Source organism: Leptonotus elevatus, chromosome 10 (assembly GCF_054856555.1).
Source record: "Leptonotus elevatus isolate MCC_2025b chromosome 10, RoL_Lele_1.0, whole genome shotgun sequence".
NCBI lineage: Eukaryota > Metazoa > Chordata > Actinopteri > Syngnathiformes > Syngnathidae > Leptonotus > Leptonotus elevatus.
The window spans coordinates 11,562,460-11,587,433 of NC_141248.1; the positions used below are offsets into that span (position 1 = coordinate 11,562,460).

At 40.7% G+C, this 24,974-nt stretch overlaps 1 protein-coding gene across 2 annotated transcripts in view; it reads right to left on the reverse strand.

Moving 5' to 3' along the window:
* Positions 1-24,974, reverse strand: part of foxp4 (forkhead box P4) — a 127,959-nt gene that overhangs the window by 74,894 nt on the left and 28,091 nt on the right. For both annotated transcript variants that reach the window (XM_086086935.1, XM_086086934.1), the window contains exon 2: positions 10,272-10,451. In XM_086086935.1, the coding sequence (XP_085943061.1) occupies positions 10,272-10,442 (171 nt within the window). In that variant the 5' untranslated portion in view covers positions 10,443-10,451. The remainder of the gene's footprint in view (positions 1-10,271; positions 10,452-24,974) is intronic.

Consider the following 24,974-nt stretch of genomic DNA (forward strand, 5'->3'; position numbering starts at 1 on the left):
TAACTTCAACTCTTTTTTTCTTATTTTGGTCTGTATTTATGGAATCCCCTTTTCACTGGTCACACCAGGCCATCCTCCAAAAGTCTTACTCCCTCACCATGGGTGTAGATGCACTCATACCTGCTTACTGCCATTCCTGAGCAAGCTCTACACTGGTGGTGATGTCCTTATCCCGCAGCTGAATCAACTTTGGGAGATAGTCCTGGCATTTGCTGGATTTTCTTGGGTGCCCTGAAGCCTTCTTCACTTAAAGTTTGTAAGGTCACTAAAGGAAATTACTTTAATTTTCATGGCAAATAGGGACTTTGCAATTCATCTAATCACTATAACATTCTGGAGTACATGCAAATTGCCATCATAAAAAAACAATAATAATAAGTCAGCACTGGAGATTTTTAGAAAATCAATGTCATTCTCAAAACATTTGGCCACTGGTGTACAGAAAGATGTTACATTGTAAAGGCAGGGTGGGATGTTAAATGATGAATCAATATACGGCACTGACAGTTTCTCTGTCTCTGCCTCCAGCTGTTCAAAGTGATGTGATAAACAGCTGTTAACCATTGTATATTTTCAAATAAACAACCACTGCAATAATTAAATGCTGAAATATATAATTAAATGTCATAGTGTATTTCATTATTTAATTTATCTACTTAGGAATTGGTGGCTGCAAAAAAAAAAAAGGCTCTGCGTCTACAGACAAACATTCACAATACACAGCATTTTGAGAAAAAACTGAATTATGGGGACATGTGCGTAATTGTGGGGACAGGTGACGGTCAGCCAATCAAATGCTGTGAAATATACACTGGTGTGAATAATTCATGAAGGGGTGCATTACGAGGACCTTCCTACAGGGGGCGTCATCAAATACACAAAAATACACAAATTCATGTAATTATGGTTTACAAGGACATTGGCTAAAACTTTGGATTTAAGCCTTCTACAGCCCTAGAAGCACTTCTGCATTGAATGAATTATGAGGACATGGGCTGTGTCCTCATAATTCAAAATGTCCTCGCAGTGTTGCGTGTATTCAGGTGACATGTCCTCATAATACACAAAGGCAAACACACACACACACACACACACACACACACACACACACACACACACACACGCACACACACTGCAGAAGTGGTCTAAAGTACAAAACGTCGTATGGATGGGCAAGCATAAGACCTTCAACTTCAGAAGCAGGGGTGGGTGGGGGCTCTTCCAAAAAGAGGAAGTGGTTTATTTTCAATGATATAATTAGTGGAAAAATGTTACAAATTTTAATGCAATTACAAATCATATATATAAGGGTGTCAAAATTATTGCATTCATTTTGAGTTAATTTAAAGTTCCTTTAACGCCACAACATTTTTTGATTAATGACCGGCCCTTATTTGGAAAGCCTGTACTGGAGGAATTCCAATCACAACGCATCCACGTCAAAATGTAGCAGTATTAAATTCATTTATATTTTACTATTTAATTTTTTTTTTTTTTATGAATTTCACAAGTTACTTCATGTTAAAGATTAGATAGCTCTTTATATGAAAAGAAAAATGCACTGAGCTGTCACCAACGTCTTACAAATGCAATTATGCCATCTAGTGGCAGAAAAATGACCTCAACACAAATCAATATCACACTTATTTTGACAGTACAGTACATCTTTTTAATTTTTACTCAATTTTATGAATTATTATGAAATTACTGTATCAATTACTAATAGATCAGTTTAGCATTTTTTCCAGTTTTATGTTAAGAGTATAAAAAGTTAGACAAAAAATATTTTATTGTACATTTTATTGTACAGATATAAAACACTTGCATCCCAACCCCTGCGCCCCCCATCCGGCGTCTCAACTCTCTGCAATGCTTCGGACAACTGAGACAGACACACTACACACTCGCACCCCTGGACGGGAACGCGCAACCGAGGGGCACAAAGGCGGAAGCGCAATAACTGGGATGCGGCCCACACGTCGCAAACAAAGCTGACGTGTGAAAACCAGGAAGTGGGAAGTCCCGCCTCCTCCGTGGAATATACCCCATGGTGCAAAATATTTCTGTTTGTGTTTCTGCAATAATTTATGGAAGTGTTTTATAAATGATGACTTAAAATAACCACATTTACTAAACTATTTTTTGAAAATGTGTAACTTACAATAGTATTATTATTATTTTTGCAAATAATTTCTTGACAAAATCATTTGCTCATTCTCCTCCCTAACCTCTGCCTGAAAATTGCCCACACGAAGAGCTGACACACGCTAGCTAATTAGCTTCACTTTAGACCTATCTATTGCGTGCATGTTGTGTCTGCATCTGGTCGTTTCCTGTGTAACTAATCTGCCACTTTTCAATTGTTGCTCTTCTGTCTTAAGGCACTCGCCTCTCGATGTCCACCTCTGTAATGAAGGATTTTGAGAAAGTAGAGTTGAGACATCATGTGACCTGTTTGATCCACTTGCCTCTAAAGAAGTTCTAAAGAAAACAAAAGTGTATCAAATGATTGCAACATGGGCTGCTGCTTTTATACCTGTAAGTAGTGGCTAATTACTACACATACAGGACACCAAAAGAGAATCCAGCTTTGCTCGTTGAACCCTTAAAACTGTTACTATGGTGATGCCCTCCGCAGATTAACTGAACAGTCAACATTTTACTTCCCCCACCCGAACCCCCCCCCCCCCCCCCCCCCCGACATTTTGGCAAGTCTGCCCCTGCTTGTGTGTGTGTGTGTGTGTGTGTGTGTGTTATTTACCTGACAGCGCAGGCAGGCCCTCTGAGCTTAAGTGCTTCTAAACACTCCCATGGCAACCAAAGCCAACCTCAGCACTCCAGGTGCCCAGGCAAGTGTTTATAACTCAGTCTCCACAACAAAGATGGGGGGGGGGGGGGGCAGGCACACACACACGTACACGCACACACGTATCCTTTTTAGCTGGCTTGCTATCTGTCTTTTCTTGTCTCAGAGCCTCTTGGCTGACTGGGTCAACCAACCGTGACTGTGTCCATGCAGGCTTATCTGGCCTGCTGAACCATTTCTTCAGTCCGTCTACGATTTATCCGTGTAGCCTTGTCGGTGGATTGTAGACTCAAAGCAGACAGTGAGCCAGTTCAAGTGTGTTTTTTTTTTTACACTTTTGGTCAAGTCACACTCTCTATGATGGCATTTTTGATCAGCTCAGAAATGGATAGAATCATGGCTGCGCTTGAAAACCACACAAGCGCGTATGATGAAGCAAATGAAGGAATTCAGTCCCGATCAGACTCAATGAACTAACAGCAAAAAAGGTCATCAAAACTGTGCACTAAGGACAATCACGTATCTCTGAATTCATTTCGTGAAAGGGTATCTTGTAGCTGTAAATTGTGTTCGACGAGGTATGCTTGTTATAAACTGAATGTATTGTTTGGACTGTCTGTTTTTGTATGTCTGGTTAAGGATGGATTTTTACTCCATGTACAGCACTTTGTGGACTGCTATTTATATAGCATTTTTTTTTTTTGCTACAGTGCCCAAAGTGCTTTGCATAGCCTCGCATTCACCCATTCACACACCCGTGGTCGGCTGCTGCCTCACAGGGCGCTGCCAGGTCCACTGGGATCAAATCGGGGTTCAGTGTCTTGCTCGGCGACACCTCCACATAGGTCACCAGGGGTGAGGATCGAACGCACAACCTCCCGGATCGGAGACGACCATTCTACCACTGAGCCATGCCGCCCCGTATATGGTGGTGTTTGCATGCTGTATAAATAAAGTTGAGTTGAATATATTGAAAAATATTTTCTATTGTTAATTGTTTATTCATATTTTTTTTGTATAATCAATGTAATAATTATTTGGGAAATGATTTATATCAATCATATATGAGGATTCTTATAACTGACAGCATAATGTACAACAACCTAATCAGCTATAAAAAAAATGTTTTTAATCAAGATCATTTCAAAACAATATCTACATATAACAATACCAAATATGTCAGAACCGAATGTACTTGCAAACACGTTCGAACGTGTAAGCAAATCCGCTTGAACGTACTGATAGGCTAAAAACTAAAAGCATAGCATTGTTGTCCATAATGGACATAATAACTTATAAATGTTCTAAAAGTTTTTTTTAAGGCTTTTGGGGGGGGGGGGGGTACATTATATTATGTTAAAAAGTAAGTCTGTAACCATCGTTTATTATTCATTTTTATGGTTTTATCATTATGTCTGCAGTTCGTGATTTCTGTTTGACATTTTTTCCCATAATGCCATGCGCAAGTCAACACCCCATGGCATTATGGGGTACAATGCTATGTTTTTAGCATTTAGTCTACAAGTACGTTTGAACGTATTTGCAAGCTTGTTTGAATGTATTTAAATTAGAGCTGTCAAATAATTAAAATTTTTAATCAGATCTTAGAATTTTTCAAAAATTCAAAAAGGCTTTTTTTATCAAAAAATGTTGTCCGCCAAATTTGAAGAGCGCTGGTTATGTGTTAATTCTTTTTACATTTAATGTTATGAAGATGTGTTCAAAAAATGTTGATCCACTGCACACGCTTATCCTCCTCTTTTTCTAACCAGTTCATTACTTGCATAATGGAGGGGGGGACGACACCAATATTTTGACATGAACAAATACTCTGGATGTCATACGCAAACATTAAAAGTAAAAGCTTTACTTTAATGCACGTAGTTATGTTATATTGCTCAAACACAACCTGTGCTACCTTTAACGTAACCATCCGCTTTCAAGCTAAAGGGTAATCTATGGTCAAAATTAATAGTGTGATTAATCTGTGTTAATACATGAATAATGTGATATTTTTTGTGATTAATCACTGAATTAGCGCTTTAACTTTGACAGCGCTAATTTAAATACATTCAAATGAGATTGACAGTCAAAAATGTGTACTCCACATTGGCAGTTTCATGCTTTCGTAAAACGCAACTTCTTATAGTCCTTTGTCATTTTGTATGCCATTTAAATGAAAACTGGATTTAACTAAAAATAAAAAAGGAAAAAGAAAAGTACAAATCATTTTGTATTTAACACCTGAATAAGAAAGCAATTACGAAGCCTGTCATATATCTGAAGCTTAGCTATATTCTAGTGTCTTTAGGGGAGCAAAAGTCAGAAAAGAAAAAAAATTGTGTCACTGGTGCTTTGGAGACTCTTGGAGGAAGTTGGTGCACTATAGTGTTCTTTGTACTGTGGTCCATCCAGCAGTGGGTGTTCTGTGATGCTTGGCAACCCGGCCTGGCCTCTGGTGACCCCTGAACTACATTGACCTCAATCATAAAGAGGACAGCCTGGCTGAGACCGATGCAACGCTTTTAGGAGGTGACAGCACTCAGAGAGAGGCCCGCCACTGATTTAGTGGCCTGTGCATGTCAGTGGGAAACATGCATGCACATACTGGGGGCTACACGCACACACACACACACACACACACAGTCGTAGTGAGGGAAGTGCATGCAGCAATGTGCAAGGGGACTCCACTGCTCATGCAGATGTACAAGCATAATGTGATTAAATGAAATCCCACAGCACTAAGAAATCAGAATGTGTCGTCAGGAAATGTCTCTGGCTTTCTTTTGAGCCCTCACCCCATCACCCCTATCTCCTGTACACCCCTGACCTGAAAGTGAACTGTAGCGGAGATCTGGAGGTCAAACAGGACATTAGTGTCCCAGTGACCAGCGTTCACCTCCCATTACTTTGCAAGTCTTCCCTGCACCCCACCTCCGCCATAACCAGCCAATCATGCGTTTGACTGATCTGCAGTCCTTTCACACATGCGCCTGGAACACTTATCATATTATCGGTGTTTGTGTATATCTGAGATCTGTATCAGCCCCCCACCCCCACCCCGCCCCGCCCCGATCTCCAGTCATCACTGCGGCTACTTAATTACACCCTTCATTAACTCACATCACCCATGTGCACATGTGAGAGTGCGAGTGTGTCTGCATGTGTGTGTGTGAGTACAGTCTATACTTGTCCACCTTGCTTCATCAGCACCAATTTGAGTTTGAGGACGCGTTGACAACTTTATAGGGATGATTGAGAATGAAGACATGGTGCTCTGTTTTTGTAGTCTAATTGTGCACATGGGTGGAGTTGTCTTTCTTTTTGGTATTTTCCCTAATTTTTGCAGGTGGAAGAGGGCATTCATGCCATTGTGAGATGGAACACAATCGACTCCTGGCCAATCGAAGAGGCTCCCCTCATTTCCACACAGTCCTTGATATTGTGGCAAAAATTGACTCGTTGGGGTTCGTACATTAGTTTGCTGATTATACAGGTAACAAGGTGTCCAATAGCTCCAACTGGATCAGTTTGAGTTTGAGCCTCTGAGAGAAAACACTGACACCTTCTCAGAACCGATTCATAAGACTAAGGCCCGCTGCACACCAAGCAACGTAGCCGGCGTGAACTGACGGATTTGTCACACAATGAACAAGGTTCTACTACTTTTGATGAGTGGCTGACCAGCAAGCACTAGTTTGCTGACATTGAAATTTGAATTGCAGTGAACATAGTCGGCCAATGAAAAGCGTCATATTACATGAGCGTTCACAACATTTATAGAGATGGATGGATGGATAGATTTACAATAATTATTTATATTTATATGTTATGACGGTGAATGTTAAATTTTTGTTATGTGTGGCCTTCTGGCCGATTAGGACTAAATAATTATTGTGGGTTCAAGCAGTTATTGTCACTTAACAGCGATGGTTAATGGCTACTGAAGACCTCATGGCATTGCAAAGATGTTATATACAGAAAGTGTGAGCGAGTGATGTGCGTATGAAGGGCTAAAGCAAGGATAGACGACATTTAAAAAAAATTGAAGATGACAAATGGGAGTATGGATGGAGGGTCCAGACCAATTTGTAAAACTGCTTTTTTCCTCAAACATTGTGCCTTTGATAGCCTTGGGGAAGGCAGAGCACGACGTCTATGTGCCTCTGACTTTCTATTTGCCTGCAGGAGTAACTTAAGGCCAAGGCAATGAGCGAGAGAGAGAGAGAGAGAGAGAGGAGGAAAAGCCCAAACTGATGAGTGGCACTCCTGAAAGGAAACGGCACCTTTTTGTCGCCATTTCTCTCTCCTTCCTCTCCCCTCTTTTGCTGTCATCGCCAGCTGCTACTACTACTGTGGCGGCTGGAACACCAGAAGCCATTAATTGATGGCGAGGGAAAAAGAGGAGACAGCAATGTACTGTAGTCGTTTACTACAAAAACGGGGCGGGGGTTGGATGAGAGATGTAAGGAAAAGGAAAGTAGTGAAGACACCTGGTTCTCGTCAGAACACACATACCGTTTGGAGGTATGTGAGGATTTATCCTGCTTACATTTCTGCTTGGCTATGCATCATCGCATGTCTACACCCGTGCACCTCAACAAAGTGCAACACACTCTCACTTTTCCACCTCTTCGTACCCTCGGCCCGTAACGCCGCTCTTTGTTCTGGCTGCCCCCCTCCTTCCTCTCCCCTACATGATGGGGCAGAACTGGTTTTTGGCCCCCCCTCTTCCCTGCTCTGTTCTTTCTGGGGAGGCAGACAGGCCACATTCCACAGGGGGGCCCAGGCGCCCTTTTTCTGACACGTCTCAGCACTACACTCCTCCCTCATCCCTCTATTCCCTCTCTTCAGGCGCACAAGTGACCACCGCCTTCCCTCCCAGTGTGTTTCCTTTTGCCCCTCCTTTTACCTTCAAACCCTGCGGCTGTTTTAGCAATCGCTTCGACCTCGCCTCGTGCCACCCTTAACACTCACCGGACATAGCACCTGCACAATCCAATGGGATGCAATCATGAAGAACTCTCTGACTCTTATTTAAAAATAACTTTTGAGAGCTATTTTTAGATCTCATCATATTATGCGTGTACAGTATAATGTACCTAATGTTATGGCCTACCTATATTTACTGCAAAGGCATTTCTCAGTGGAGCTATGATGGTAAAACGGAGACAGAGAGGTGAGATGAGAGGTTTGACAACAGGACAATAATGTGATTTCTCCCAAACAAGGTTATAGTATTTAGTGAAAGTAACGAAATAGCTGTATCAGCTCGGTTGGACCGGGATCGGACGATATTTTGCATTTTATGCTAAATCGGTCATCAGCTTTAATGTCTTAATTTGCCCGATCGATGAATTAAGACATTACATGTTATATTCAATGTTTATCAGCAGTTTTTGAAAAAAAAAAATATATATATTTTCCCCGCAAGCATTTCAATTGACGGGCTTGTGCTAATTGTGGGATGGGGCATTCCGTATCCCACGCGAATGAAGGCGGTCGACTGTAGAGTAAATATAAAAGTTTTTTAAATCAATATATATTGCGCCATCTTCTGATCAAATCGGTGATCGATTATCATTTTTATTCAAACTTGTTGATTGGTGATCAGTCGTAAAATCCTGATCCTGTGAAGCCTAGAAATAACTGAAACGAAAATATTAGAAATTAGCTATAAATTAAAATGCTTTAAAAAAAAAAAAGTATTTGAAACTACAGTTTACATTTATAAAACAAACTAATACTAATGATGTTTAGAGTAAAACAAATAATCAAAAAATAAAATGTATAAAAACTAACAAAATGAATTTAAAACACTAATTAATAAAAACAAAATGTTTTTTTTATTATTATTCAGAATGAAATAAAAACTATAATGAAAAATCCAAAAGCATTATTATTATTTGCATAGGGAAGTATATATATATACTTTTACATTGTTACATGGTTGGATTGCTTGATAATTATGATAATTATTGCTTACTAATAAGTAGCGTGCAACACATTTTAGGTGTGGTTCAAATGTGGAGGAAAGGTTGTGCTTGTCTTTCACAGTATACTGCGGACTGAAGTGAAAAAAGAGCTTCAGTGAGTGAGAGGAAGAGAAAAAGATGGAAAGAGAGAAGGAGGCATGCTTGTGGTTGGCAACCCGCTCAAGAGAGGAAATACCAGCATACACACACACACACACATACACACACACAGGTGCAAAAACATCGAGAGCAAAGACCCGACCGAGAGAAGAAAGACTCGCTTTGTGTGTGCTACAGGTTGGGTGTTTATGTATGTGCATTAGTGCAGAACTGCATGTGTGTCTGTGTGCATGTGTGTCCTTGGCTGAAGGTTGCTGAGGAAGCAGGGTGAGGATGCAGTCAGGGGAAGGGTTGAGTAGGGGGGATGGGGCAAAACTGAAAGTGAAGGGCCTCGAGTGTTCATAAAAATCCTGAGGCTTCATCGTAATAATTAGCCAGATTGATTATTTTAGCAAGCAGGGGTTTCCTCATCTAGAACGTGAGCAGGTGTCATGGCAAATGAAGCCAAAACCCAACGCAAACTTTTGCAAATTTGTCATGTGGCGCAACTAAAATACCCTCACAAATAGAAATGTACAGTACATACAGTAAAGTTGCAATGACACAGATGAAAAGACAATAGCAAAATGGCAATGTACACATTTGGATGTTGCCCACAAATACCATTTTCACAAAAGTGAATCTTTATTACATAAATTAAGAAAGTTACCCGAAAAAATGTGTTACTCTGAAAACTTGGAAAAATACTTTGTGTGCGGTCATGTGACTTCCAGATTCCGTTTGATTGGTCAAATGGAGACAAACGTCACTAATATTTCCATTGGAGTGATGTCATGTGACAGTGCCCAAGGCGGAAGTCTGTCTCACAAGCTAAAATAAAGCAATAATAAATGAATAAAAAATAAATATGATTCATTCATTGTCACCATTAGATGTGGTTCAAGCTTGTGTGTGTATGTCTTTGTGTTGTATATAATGCAGAGCTTCTGGGGTGGAGGGTGGAGGGTGGGTGAGTGGAGTCTGACGCACTCAAAGCAAAATAAACAACCTAACTGGAGACGCTTCATGCGGATGTGTCATACACACAAACACGTACAAACACTTCATGCATGAGGGACAAAATAAAACAAATGAACACACAACTCTGACACACTCGTATGTGTTTGCATCGCACTGTGAGGATGTCAACGCTGGAAAAAAACGGCTCCTTTAACCTAATTGGGGCTCAGTGGAAAACGTTTGCATAATGAAGAATGAACAGTAGGAGCTGATTAAAGGCCAGACAAGCCAGTTTGTCAAAAGCTGCCTCGTGTGTATATTATGTAACAACCTGGCGTGTACATGCTGTTCTTCACAACATTCAGTACATATGTTGCAAAAGTGGGATGGCCTTCAACTTGATCGTCTTGATTAGACACACACGCACACACCTGTTGCTGTTGCAGGTGCAGTAGATCGACAGGGCTGATCTCTCCATTTGTGTCCCCGTTGGACCCGCCCTCTCTCCCTCCTCCTCCGTCCGATTGGCTGCTGAGGCTGCTGACTCCGTTCTGGCTGGACGGTGTCGTTCGAATGGTCTCAGAGGCCGATTCCACCATCATCACTGGCACCTGATGGCAGACGGGGGGGTCGGAGAGAACAACACGGGTTAAACAAAAGCGGTTTGAAACAGAAATCCCGCTCCTATCTGAGAGGGTAAACAAGTCTGGAAACTAAAGCAAACACATGCCGAGATAGAGAAGTGAATTGTGTGTGCTCATGTATGGAGGACCAAAACTGCCAAAATTAAAAATATATACATTAATAAATAAATAAATGAAAAAAAGTGAAAATAAAAACGGATATAAAAATTATTTTTAAAATAAAAAATACATATGTATAAATAAAAATAAATAAAAATAAAATAATAAAAAACAAGATTTAAAGAATAAATATTAAAAAAATGTGGAAATAAATACAAAAAATTATGATATAAATAGAATTAAATATCAATAAATAAATAAAAATGCTGTGCTCTCACATTTACTTATTTCATGCTGCAGACGCTCTGTCAGGACGAAATGTTATTCAAATGAAGGGGCGGTTCTAAGCGTGTCTTGGGTTGGACTCCGCCATTGCAAACTGCCTCTCATTGGTCGAGTGAGCGGGTCAGCGAACAAGGAAGTCTCCAGCAATGGACGACTATCTTGCCTACTGTCACCAAAACTTGTTGTCAAGTTGACTTCCTTGTTCGCCGACCCACTCACTCGACCAATGAAAGGCAGTTTGCAACGGCGGAGTCCAACCCAAGAGACGCTCAGGACCGCCCCTTCATTTGAATAACATTTCATCCTAACAGAGCGTCTGCAGCATAAAATAGCCTAAATAAATATGAGAGCAAAGCGTGTTTATTTATTGATTGATATTTAATTCTATTTATATATTTATTTTTGTATTTATGTCCACATTTATTTTTTATATAAATTTTTATTTTTTGAATCTCGTTTTTTATTTTTTGTTTTTATTTTTACTATATATATATATTTTTTGATTTTATTTATTTATATATTTTTATTATATTATATATATTATATTATATATATTTTTTGTATTACATTTTTATGTCCATTTTTATTTTCACTTTAGTTTATTTATTCATTCATTTATTTTTAATTTTGGCAGTTTTGGTCCTCCATACTCATGCGATACTCATACTCATGTGCGATTTGTGAAAAAGGTTTTTTTGGTCATGAGCCACCCACGCACAAGTGGCCACAAAGTGACACCTGAAGCAGACTTTTTGTCTGCATGGAGATGTGCGCGTCTGCCAGCGTACGCGCGGATTAGGATCAGACAGGCAGCAAATCTAAACTGACAAGGCTGCTAATACCCTGCGATATAGTTAAATAAAACACGCATTTCTCCAATAATCAGAGGTGGCATGTGTGCGCTGTGTGTAAGCCGTGAGCAGGTTGCTCTTTGACAACGCTCGTTTGAAGCACCTTCATAGGGCCTCTCTAATTAGAGCGCCCTCCTTCCACAAAACTAGACAAAACGCGCCGTTCCTGGATGTGTTGTTGTTTTTTGAGAAACAACGCCTTGCAAACACACCGGCACATTTGCCATCGTTAGGGAGCGCGAGCGTGGGAGTGGGGAGACGCACGCGCACTCACGCTCGTACAGCTCGCAGAACGCGGCTAATACAAAACAAAACAAACCTTCATGCAAGCACGCAAGCTGCGAACTCCTAATGACAAGCTCAATCTCGCGTTGCTGCCTTACCTAGTTTTGGAAATTAACGCAGCGACAGCCGAGTTTTAGATGGAAACTTGTGATGCGTTTGTTTCTGTACACAAAATGCCATTGAGACATTCTATCCAACAGCTCTGTGGGATTGTGTGCGTGTGTGGCTTTCAGAACAGCACAACTTGTGCCTTCTGTGGAAATAATAAAAGACATTTCATCAGAGATTCCAACTTTTCTTTGCCTCTGAGGCAATGTGTGTGTGTGTGTGTGTGTGCAAGCACATTTTCAATGTGACAGCAGGTGAGGTTGGGATAGAAAACGAGCAGCCCCATTAATGGGATGTTGCCACATGCTTGCTGGGGGACAGAGGCCTAAACATGTTATTGTGCAGGTGGAAAGGATGCAAGTTAAAAGGGTCAACAATTGTGAAATCCGCAGAAACGTTTTCTACTTTTGACATGTTGTGGTACTGGTGCTTGTTATTCACACAATGGATTTTACTTAAGCGCCGTCACAACCGAAACATTTGATTGGTTGATAAACGGCAGTCCTGGGATGTCATTATATCAAACAAGACACCAAACTCCAACTCAGCACCAGAATTAATGACAACTGTGGGTTTTTTGATAAATAGTTCAAACTCATTTTTGAGCCTGGAAACAGCTCGGTAGACTTTTGTGGTGACATTAATGCTGCTTAACATCTACAACATCTGTTGAGGAAAAATCTGCAAATTGAAGGCTCGATTACAGACAGATTGCGCAACCACAAGATGAAGTCACCAGTCACGGTTTTATAGAAAATGGATCAATGCTAGTGAAATGTGTGAAATGATATTGCAAGTTTGAACTGCTGTCACCTATCCAGTTGTCAATCCACTCTATTCCTACTGCCCATAACTAATTCGGTTTCAGACCTTCTCTAACCTTATTATAATGCTGTTTTCACGCAATAGTGTGTAGCGCAAACTTCTCACTGTTCTTGCTATCACGGCTAATAAAACGAGAGATCAATGTCACGTTTGCTGCTAAAGTTGACAAGGATGCCACATTCCCGATTACAAGGCAGCAGAACCCTGTGGTTTCTCCAAGCCAATCCGGGAGGAAATGTAATGAATATGTGCTGGAATGGAATGGAATCAAGTTCTACAAAGTCTCTTCCTATTGAGCTAAAGATACAAAGATCTCATTTTGTTGAGACAAATATTAAACTGTTGATGAATGTATTTTTTGTTATTGTAAAAGTCTACCAGCGACAAGTGATGAAAACCACTCCAGGAACTTGCCCATTGCCATTCCTTGGCTTTAAACAATCAGGTTTTTGGAGCCGATCGCCAATCAACAAGTTCAAAAAAAAAAAAGATAACCGATCACCGATCAGATTGTGAGCTAATCTATTACAGTACAAAGATGAGCGTCGTCATTAGACCAATCTGTCCAATCTATTTAAACAAGTTGTTTATTTTTTTTAGCATAATACCCGTGTAATTGATGCTCATTGAAATGCATTGGGAAAAAATAATAACAATGAAATCCTATAAATTGAAAAATCTGATTTAGCTGATCAGATCTGTGTAAAATCTAGTTATTTCCACATCAGACAAATTTATAAAATAAATAATAATAAATATAAATAATAAATACAAATTTACACTAGTCAAGAGCAAGTTTTAATCAGAGATGGCTCTATGCGTCCCTTAATATATTTTTGACACCGATTTAACAAATGACTTCACTTTTTTTTTCTAGCACATCAGGATTTTGAGATATTTTCATTTTTTGTTTTTAAGTCTGACCTATAAAAGCTTGCGGAAAAATGGTTTTACCATGTATTGTAATTTATAGCTATGCCATTTTAGATTTAAAAAGAGAAGTAAAAAAATATATATTGTCGCATTACTAAATCTAACCATGGTATTCTGATAAATATTAAGTTTGTGAAATATGAATTAAGGCGGCAGCCATTTTGCCACTTGTTGTTGACTCAAAATGACATCACAATTGCCCAGGACTCAGGTAACAACCAATCACGGCTCACGTGTAGTTTAGTCATGTGAAGTTTGCAAGCTGATCCGTGATTGGTCGTTACCTGAGCCACGAGGAAGTGTGATGTCATTTTCAGTCGACAGCGAGTGGCAAAATAGCCACCCCTGAGATGAAAAGAAAAGTTTTGTTTTTTTACTTGACCCCACCTTCAATTCATAAATATTACTAAAACTATTACTATATTGCATATTATTATTATTATTATTATGAAAATGTGTTGTGCTAGAGAAAAAAGAGGGCTGATTTGAAACCAGTGCAAAAAAATTCTCTAGAAAAGTTTATTTGTATCTTTGACCACTGTTATTTATAAAAAATAAAAAATAAAAAGTTGACTGTATAATAGTGGTATACTAAATAATTAAAAAGTTGAAAAAGCTGAAGTAAAAATGTTTTGAAATGTGCTCCAGACATGTTGTTGTGGTTAAGAAGAACAAGGTGCTAAAAGTCTGCTCAAGAATGCTTCCTTCATACGCAGTCACTTGAAGAGCATAAATCAAGACTGCAGTATTTCCGAACCTCCTCCCCTCTCGCTCCTGGCACCATCCGCCTGGGAGGTTAAGACTAAGAAGTAGAGCGTTATTGTGACATTTAAAGCTCGTCACTTAATCTCCAACCTCACTCCTCTACCCAAGCGTCTCTCCCGCCTCCGCGCGGACCCCTGCTAGGTCAAACCACTCCCCGGGGTAATATTATGAAGCCATGCATAGTGCTGAGTGATCAACAGATCCACTGACTTTGCGGCGTGCTACAAACTCTCGGCGTCATCACACGTCTCGCTGAGCATGAATCACCGGCCGCCTATCGGGCCCGCACTGTGCTGTAATGTACTGCGCGCCCATCTGCTGCTAGCGCTTCCTCATTGACCTTATTAGCAATATGCTGCGGAGATAGGAGCTCGCAGGTGGACAGGGACCTAATGGGGAAGTGAGCACATAACCTGTCTTTCACACTCACACACACACAGCGCTCCAAAGGGTGTGTACTCTGTCATATCCTGTTAATGGGTGTATATAAGCTGCTGTAATGGAGGTCGGGGAAAAGGCAGGGGCATAAATCTCGCCTGAAGTCTTTGATTAGGCTCATGATGCACGCACACACTCAATAGCTCGAGGTTAAAGTGTTTCTGGCAGCGGCTGGTGAAAAGGCGTGCCTGGACGCGCGCTCCGTCTGCGCGTCGTCTTCGACAACATCTGACCCCCTCAAGCTGAACCTCTGACCCGAGAGTGTGTGCGGAAGAGGCATTCCCACCGTAGCCCAAGGGGACACAGAGAGAGGGATGGAGCGATGAGGCAAGGTTGATCGGAGAGATAGAGGAAAAAAAGTTGTCGAATTGGGATGGAGGAGAGAGAAAATAGGACTCAACATGTTCCCGACGACGCTCACCTTTGTAATGTAATAGATTCGCTCACAGCCAGGTTGCATATGTGTATATATGTGACTGCTGTGATTGATGAGCAGTTACCGGTCCTGTTGTGACACGCAGCTTGTTCAGATGTTCCCGAAAAGATTGCGCTCATAATCAGCCAAACTCTTGACTGCTCCTTCCCCCTGCGTGGGGGGAGTTCAAACAACTTCAATGCCCAAGCGAGCGGCTTCACCGTGGCTTTGTTAGCGGGATTGCCTCTGTCAGATTCCTCCTGGTCAGCGCTCATCACCAAGTTCACCCCGAGTGTGTGTGTGTGTGTGTGCGAGTGTGTGTGTGTGAGTTTGTTTGCGAGAACCGTCGAGCCAGCGTGCAAGCGAGAGAGTTGTGTACTGTGTGTATTTACCCGCGCATCTGTGTTTACAGCAGCTTAGTGAGATAATAAGTCTTTATCATGTTATGCCTCATGTGGGAATATTTCTAGCGGTCCCAGAACGCCTGTTCTGTTTCCTCCGCCTTGCATCAGCTCACAGGAACGCTGCTTATTAGGCAAAGAAGTGAGGGAATAAGTGTGGGAGGGAGCGAGGAGGAGGAAAAAATGTCTGTACCAGTATGTGCACTCCATCCAATCTGCTTTCATCCTACTCTTGAATCATTTGTCTTTCCCTGCCTGGTAACTAGTGGCAGCTTCAACCCTGGAAAACATTAAAGTCCTCACCCTGAAATAGAATCCATATAGGTTACGTCTATGATCTTTCATTGTTCCATCCAGATTTCTCAGCAAATAAGACAAGAAATTGGAGGAGTCCGTGTTGTCATCGAATGAACATATTTCCTGACAGGTGCTTCTTTATTGTATCCGGCTTGTTGTCAGCGTCCACTAAAGTCTTCCCACATTCAGGATTTCTCTTCTTGAAAATTCCAACTCAGTGTTTTTCTCAACTCCACACAGTCGAGACATCATTTGGAGACATTTTACACACCCGTGGCGGAGTCTCACACCAGTTCAACTACATAAACCATGACACCCTCCCCCCGACTTTCTGCTCTCATTCCAATCCCCAGAACAAACCCACCAATCAAGTCTCGCCTCTTAGGACGCCATTGATCTCGCATATGACACACTAGAAAGAGAGAGCAAACGTTGAACTTATTGACTGAAAAGATTTTGCAGTACATTTGCATTTGTGTAAAAGCAGTTATGAACATCACAGAAACACCACGTGCGTGTATAATCCTAGTTTCGGGGGCTTAAGTTGGACCTCCGAGAATGTGTATCTTTCTACTAGACATTTTACTATTTCAATAATGTATGTATATGACTTGAACAACATACAATTGCAGTTTAGTGCCTTATTGCGATTTATACGCCTTCTCAAAAACAGCCCTAAAATGCTGTACGGCATATACGGCCCCCTGATTGGCTGATATAATCAGAGTGAATAATATGAATGAATAAAGATTCAAAACACCCTGCTTTTAAATACGTAAAGATGCTAATTTATGCTCTTTTCTCAAATCCATGATTACATTTTTTGTAAGTATTTTTCAAATCATCTTTTCGAAAATGTATTGCTGCATGCTCTCTTAGTAAATTTAGAAAGCTATTTTTTTTATACACTTTGCTTTTTAAATCAGCTTAGCACTGTTACCTGTTTTTAAATGTTGTATTTTTAATTACAGCATGTGAAGCATATTGAGTTATGTTGTGTATGAAGTACGCTATAAATCACCTATAAATCACCAGAAACTAAAGATACTGCCTACTGGTTTATAAACTATGTGAACAATTTTATTTTCTTATTAAGCCCCCTGTAATCAATCAATCATTAAAAAACTGTCATTAATATTTTTAGGGTGTCATATTAATTAAATGAATATGTTTTAACTAAGAAACTACAAATTGTTTAACAGGTATCAAGCAAGAACACGGTGTATTTTTTTCAGTGAATCTCCAAAAGTTTACTTTTTATGTGCTTCTAATAAAATGATAAAATAGTTCATCCCAATACATGTTAAAGCCATATGCCATATTTTGATGTTTTTTTTCTGTGAATTGATGTTTTGAAGAAGAAAAAAAACATGATGAAAGATAAAGTCAAATAAATACATGTATTTTTTTTTTTTAAGTCTTTTAACACGACACAAGAGTGTAACCTAACTCAACACAGGAGGACCAGGGATAAGTTGAATATCTGGCATGGCATATCTGAGCATCTTATTAGTTTTAAAATGAGAAGTGATGAGGTCACATAGGAAGCAATAACACACTCTCTCAAGCGTACAAACACACAGCGCACCATATCATCGGTTTCTTCCTCTGCAGCTGGTCGTGAACGCAAATTATGCACGCTTGAGGCAGGTAAACTTCAAAGGCGTGCTAAAGCTAACAGGCTAACGGCAGTGCTCCGGGCCACTCTGGCTGCCTGCCAGTGCTAACAGGTTGGCTAATAGTGAACAGCTCGGGCTGGATGTCTGCGGTTGCCCTGGCCCCTCTCCAGTGCTAACAGGTGAGCGCTATTATCCCGCAACGTAGTCCCGTCACATGTGGGCCAATATCTGCGAGCGACCGGCTCGCTTCAAAGAGCATCGTCAAGTGCGGGAAAAGCTATCTTGGACTTTAGTCTGACTTAAGTGAAGACGTGAGAAAGGATAATGAAAAATGAATCAGACTGAATGCGGCGCTGGATTTTTATCTGTGCGTTTTTGTGACTGATTGCATATGTGAGCACATGTCTACGTGGAGTATTTTTGTGAAGACAAAGTCCCTGTTTACAGAGCCCATAAAGATTAGCCTCCCTCGGTCAGGTGGGTTCTGGAGCCATAGGTAAACATACAGAGCATTCCGCGCCCATGAGATCGCTCGGCGTGTGTGTGTATGTTTGTGTGACCGGGGCAAACATACACTCTTGGGCCCTTCCTTCAGAGAGCAGTAAGTGATTTACCAGCTTGCCGGCCACTGTCGGTTGAAAACAGGGAATACAGACACAAAGGTACACACAACACAAATATTTATAGAAGGAGCGGACTTCATGCACACTTCAGTTATCTGAGCCTAAAAATCACGGGTTGCACATTCCAAAAAAGGTAAAGTTCACGTGTACGCGATCATGAGGATGAAAATGGAAAAAACAAAAGAAAGTTCCCCTTCATCTCTCCCCTTGTGTCCAGAGAGGTAAATGGAGGTCAGGTTGATGCTCAGAGTGGTGGAAGAAAGGTGAGGCGGGCGGTGGAGGAATGAAGGGCTGAGAAAAAGGCAGCGTGCCTTTATTTGGATGTGAAAGCAGCTGAGCAATTAGCAGCCGTGTCCTGAGAGAGCGCTTTATTAGGATGACCTTCAACTATGATGGAAGGGAGGAAGGAGGAGATGATGGCTGAGGAGGAGAAATTCTGATGAAACTGTGTCACTCAGGAATATAAGTTGAAATGTCGGACTGTGTATGTACACTACAAATTAAATGTTCAGTGAGATGTTTCCGTCTCTGAATACCAGGACTACACATGGACAATATCATCGATTAATTCATCGTTAAAAATTGTCCAATTAGGCGATGAGTTTGATACTACTCTATTCAAACTGATACCAATATGAGTAAGGATACCACTAGTACTTGTGCTGTATAACTCCCCCCAGCAACCAGCAGGTAGCATCTAGATCAGGGATGGGTAACTGGTGGCCCACTCTGAGTGGCCCAATGTGTAATAAAATAATATATATATTTTTGGAAAATTGTATTATTTATTTATTACAAACCACTGCAAAACATATCTAGATATGCTTTCCACAAAGAATGGGGGGTGAGGGGAGGGGGGATTTTGGAAAAATCTGGAACAATTCAAAGTAAAAAAAATTTGAGAAAAAAAATACCCAAATGGGGAAAAATAACTAAACATGCTAATCCGTGAGTGCCAAACTGTGAATGCGCAGGGTCGACTGTAGTTTTAAGCTATGATATCACCAATCACCACGAGATGACAGAAACTGGTTTTTATACTGCCCTACCTACAATTTGAGTAGGCCTCATAATTTTTTCTAGATTTGGAATGATATGCAGGAGAAACATTTACAATTCTGAGCGAGTTTATTTTTGTGAGAATTTTTTTTTTATTGTCCTACAGTTTTGTGCCATCCTAGAATGGTAGAGAGCCCTTTGCACCAGGAAAAAGAAACAGACAAAAAAAACATTTTGTTGTTTACTTCAAACTCGTTGGGTTTTCTTTAATACGTGCATCAAAGGATCTTTGTGCAGTTTGTCACTTTTTTACTCACGGCTGCCACCTCCGGCCCAAAGCGTAACAGCAACATCTATGTCAGGCTCGTTCAAGGTGCGCGATCTTAAAGCGATGACTTCATGACATAAATGACTTCAAATGAGGTAAGAAAAACTCCGCCCTTCCTCAAAGAAACTGTGGAGTGTGAGGGTCCGAACACTCTACTATAAAGGGAAGATAAAAGCTGATTGATGCAGTCAGAGTAAAACAATCAGGGCTCTTCGTACTCATCTGGGCATTGGTGGAGCATGCATGATGTAGAAAACGCTTTAATATTACCTTTTTAAATGGCACAACGCACCTTTAAGAAAAGTATTATGAAAAATGAGATATATTTCATATTTTTTTGCAGGTATGCTGATATTTTGCCATTATTAAAAAAATAATTCAACATTCTGAACGTATTGTCAAATAAATGAAGTGTTGTCAATCAAAGTAATTTTGATGCTATCTTGTTGTTTTATGTACTCAATATTACGCAGTCCATGTTTTATTTGACAAAACTTCCACAATGAAAAGCATTCCAACCTGAGCTCTGAATCTAACAGAACAAAGGCCGATTTAAATCAGGTATAAAAACGTACATTTCCTTCCGTGAAAGCACTAAATTGTGGAAGAGATAAAAAGAGGAACTTTATTTGCCAAAGAGCTACATTCCCTGCCTTTAGGTGACACAATTTATGATCAGAATTTGCATTACAAGGACGATGAGTAGAGTAGATTTAATATTACCTGGGAAAGGGGCGACGACACTCATAAAGTCTTACAAAGGATTTAAAACAGTGTGGTGTATATAAATAAATAAGTATCAAAGTGGACATAATATAATATTATACGCGGGCTTTCAAGACGGGGCACTTTGCATTTCTGAGTTAATTAATAGATTGGATCAGAGCAAGTTTAATCAAATATAATTGAATAAGAGCACAGTAAAAACAGGCCAGACGTTAAAAGGAGACATGGGGAGGAAATGATAGCATGTCCACTTTTCAAATTAATTGAATTTCAGTACTTTTGAACTTGGTCCAAGCTGAGGTAATTAATTTACATGCTATCCAAAAGTACTAAAACAAGATGATGATCCCACAGTGTGCACAAATAACACACTCAGACAAGCACGCAAAGTCAAAATCAACACCAACCAAAGCCCGTTCAACATAACTGTTAGTTTTCTGCCCCTCTTGCTCTTTTCATCACACTTTTTTTTGCTCTCACATTGCACATATTATACTGCATTATATTAAAACATGAATAATTTCTTCGCCGTTTCTCATTGCATTAAAAAATGACTTCTTTATAATTTATCACAGAAAGAAAAAAATCTTTGTTATATAGTGACAAGCATCCTAATTAATAAAAGTAGAAGGAACATTGAGAGTAGTTGTACTAATTTGGAACATACTAATATTAATAGAATAATTTATGGCACAGTATAAATAAATTAATAGAGTAATTCGTTTGAAAAAGGGATGCCTTCCATTCAATTTAAGACCAAAAAAATAACGTCTGCCTCTCAGACAAGGACATTAATAAGTGCTCGATCACCAGAACAGAAAAGGAAGCGACAAACTAAACATGCACTGCTCACTTTTAAAACACATCAATATTTCAGCTCCTTCATAAAAATTTGATGAGCAACACTTGTATTTCCTGCCTTGTTATTTTCATGTGCTGTTTAAGGACTTTTGATTGGTACATTTGTGCAGAATCGGCATTATATGTTTTGACTTTTCAATGAGAGAGCTCTTATACAAAAATAGAGGAAGTAAAAAAAAATAGAGAGAGGACTGGGTCATTACCATCCTTATTACTCCTCATTAAAATACAACCCTCACAAAGACATTTTTCTGCATAAGCGTGTGTGAGCGCAAGTGACCACGCAATTGCATGCTTTGGGTGTTCCTGATGTGCATGTGTGCGTCAATATCCAAAAGTGACAAAAAGGAACAATATAATTGGAGAAATGTACGCAGTAATAATAGGTATTCAGAAAATGATAATTCATATTAAACAGGGTGCACAAAGTCAGCCTCATTTGCATGTTTTAGATTATATGCATTTCAAAAGTAATTTCCGCGGGGCATATGAATGACATTAATTCCCGGGCGGGTTCTGCTATAGACCTCAAACTATCAAACACTCAAACATTTAACAGATGAAAAAAAAAAAAAAAAAAAGAGGGAGCTTGTGCCTGGGCGAGGGGACATTTCAAGGTTAAAGTGATTTATTTGTATTTTTTTTCCAAACTTTGTGCTTGCTTTATTTAAAGTTAGTCCTGGGCTAATTTGGAGAGTTTGCGTATTTGTTCAGTTGTACAGTATGCATGAGTGTGCTTTCCGGTACCAGTCTGAGAAAGACTCTTCTCTTCCTATTCAGCAGCGTTTCCTCAGCAATAATCCTGAATAGCTGTGACTCACAGTGAGTCATGCGCCTGTGTCAGCTCCAGAGCCAGACAAGCAAAATCCAGCAAAGACAAGACTCCAGGCGCCCACCAAAAGTGACCCCAACGCAGCGAGGGGAAAGGAAAAGTGATGAAAAGGGATGTGGCGAGCGAGGGGAGGGGGAGGATTGTGGACGAGCGATAGACAGAGGGTTCCCTCTCCTCGCCTGCCCGGGCCGAGAGGAAGAGCCTGGGGCAGGAAACAGGCTGGATGAATGGATGATTCCAGTGGAAAACTTGGGATGCCACGGACGACATTCTTGTCTTATAAGGGAATCTGGTCCGAAGCCACATTACGACACTCGCTGGATACACGCGTCCATCACGATGACACATGGACACACGTCGAGCTTAATGTTACATGAAAGTGGAGAGCTGCGCATGTGTGTCTTTTGTTTGTGGCTTGTCTTTGTCTGTAAACAGAGATGCCGCTGCGAGTCGCTTAGTATGTCATTATCCCATTAAGAATTGATGCTTTCTGTACAAAGGCTTCAAACCGGTTTGTTTGCCAGCGCGTCAGGCTCGACAAACAATAACAACCACAAAGCACACACACGCTCGATGCGGCTCACACACATGCACGCAACAAATGCAAAATAAGAAGAGGATCGCTGGTGGAGTGTTTTAGGCCGACGACACATACATGATATGCTCCATGCAGCCCCACTAATCCAAACACAACATTCTGATTAATATTGTGTTTGTGGAATGAATACGGGTTAAGCTATTTGTATCCATCTCAGGGGGCGGCCATTTTGTCAATGTTGATTGAAAATGACATCATAGTTGCTCAGGACTTATTGGTCGTTACCTGAGCAGGTGTGATGTCATTTTTAGAGTGCCGCAAGTGGCAAAATGGCAGCCCCCCAACATGGATAAAACAGGTGGATTTTTCTGCTTAATTCATATTCCACAAATGCAATACCAATCAGAATGCTTCTTAGACACATTATTGTAAAGGACATTTTTTCGTTGACTTTCCATTTAAATATTCATTATTTACAACTAAAAAATCTTCAAGAGTGGGTAAAACCAACATCTCCCCTAGTCACTTAGTTCCGTGGACTGTGACGTGAACGGAATGTAGCCAATCAAAGAACAGCTCTGTTAATTGGTCAGCTCTTACTTCACTTTTTTGTTACATTTAAGAAGGTCCACAAATATTAGTTAGGGCCTTATATTGGTAGACAGACGTCCGTGTAAAAATGGGTGCATTTTAATTTCCGTGCCCGAGCAAGTCTAGTTTACCGTATTTGTGTTTGGTAGACCACGTTGTGTCTTGATAGGTGTTGCAGCGTATTCGATTGCACACTACTGGTGCAGGTAGTGTCACGTGATTTTGGTGTATTTAAACGAGCCACAGGCTGATTTGTGGTGGAAGTCAACAAATTTCAATCTCACGCATGGACCCCAACGAGTCAATTTCTGCTCCTGCAATTTCAACCACTGTATGCGCTTTGACCGCTTTTGATTTTAAAGGGGCCAGGAGTCAGCTGCGTTCCGTCCCACAATGGCACCAATCCCCTCTTCTATCTGCACTAGTCAAGCAAATAGAGCCCAGTGCCAGTTTCAGGTATTTAAAGGGTTAAAACCCAAAAAGCTGTAAAGCCACAAAGTGAACCAACAATGGCCTGGTATCATCTCAAAGTAAGCCCGTGTTACTCACTATGCTGCCACTAGAGTGACTATCTGGGATTTGGTAGGGCTCCACTGCTGTTACGTACAATATAACCCAGCATTATTGTATAGTCTTCAACGGCAATATAATCTCTCATTAGCAAGCATTGGTAGCTGGAGGTGATTTTATGGAATGTGACTTCAGAGAGTGCAAAATGGGAAGATGGAGGCCAAGAGAGTAGATCTTAGGGTCAGTGAAGGAGGGATAATGTGAGCCTGGGAAACATGTTTGTTTCCTCACTTTTTCTCTTTCATATTGTTCCCAGCCAGTCAAAGCAGATCTGTTCATCCGACACACAAGAGGATTAGAGTGTGTAAGACACAAATCATTACACACACATAACCATGTTCATATACCGCCAAAGCTTGAACATGCCTCCAGGCGGCCATGTGGCGTACGTATTGAATAAGATGTGTCCGTCTTCCCCAAATGACCAAAGGGGTGCGCGGCTCGGAAGCGGTCCACTCTACTCCGTCGATACGCCGCCGCTCGGCCTATTCAGCGGCAAAGAGCCTTCCTGCAGCTTCAGCTCGCCGCACTCGATCGATGTTATGAGGAATGCGGACAAACTGCTGCTAAACAGACGGCCCTCGCCGCTGCACCGGCTCCCCCAGGGTTAGATCGTTCCACTAATGGAGGTCTCTGCTGGGGCCCCCGATGGCCCCTAACCACCAAACAGGCCCCAAGGACTCGCTTCCCCATTCATTTTTCAATCTCTTTCACAGTCATCTCTCCATTGTTTCCCCGTCCGCACAACTGTATTGACTTCAGCCTCTACGGGCCGCCGACGCTTCTTCATTTGCGTTTGTCAAAAATACAAGAGGGCCCTCAGAACGCAAACACTATTTATTATTTTTTATGTCAAATATGGCCCATAAAGACAATTAAAGCACTTCTTAGTATGCTGCAACTGCCAAATAGGCCTTGCGGATTGATCAGTGCACTTCGTGTGTGTGCAGGAAGTAAACGGCAAATCAACAAAAGTCACATCTGCTGTCATTAATTATACAACACCAGGAGATTTGAGCTCCCCACCAACTAAAAAAGGTTACATTCGGATGCAATGGTTTATGGAATATCAAAAAGGGGTTTGGTGAGTCAATCTCAGGG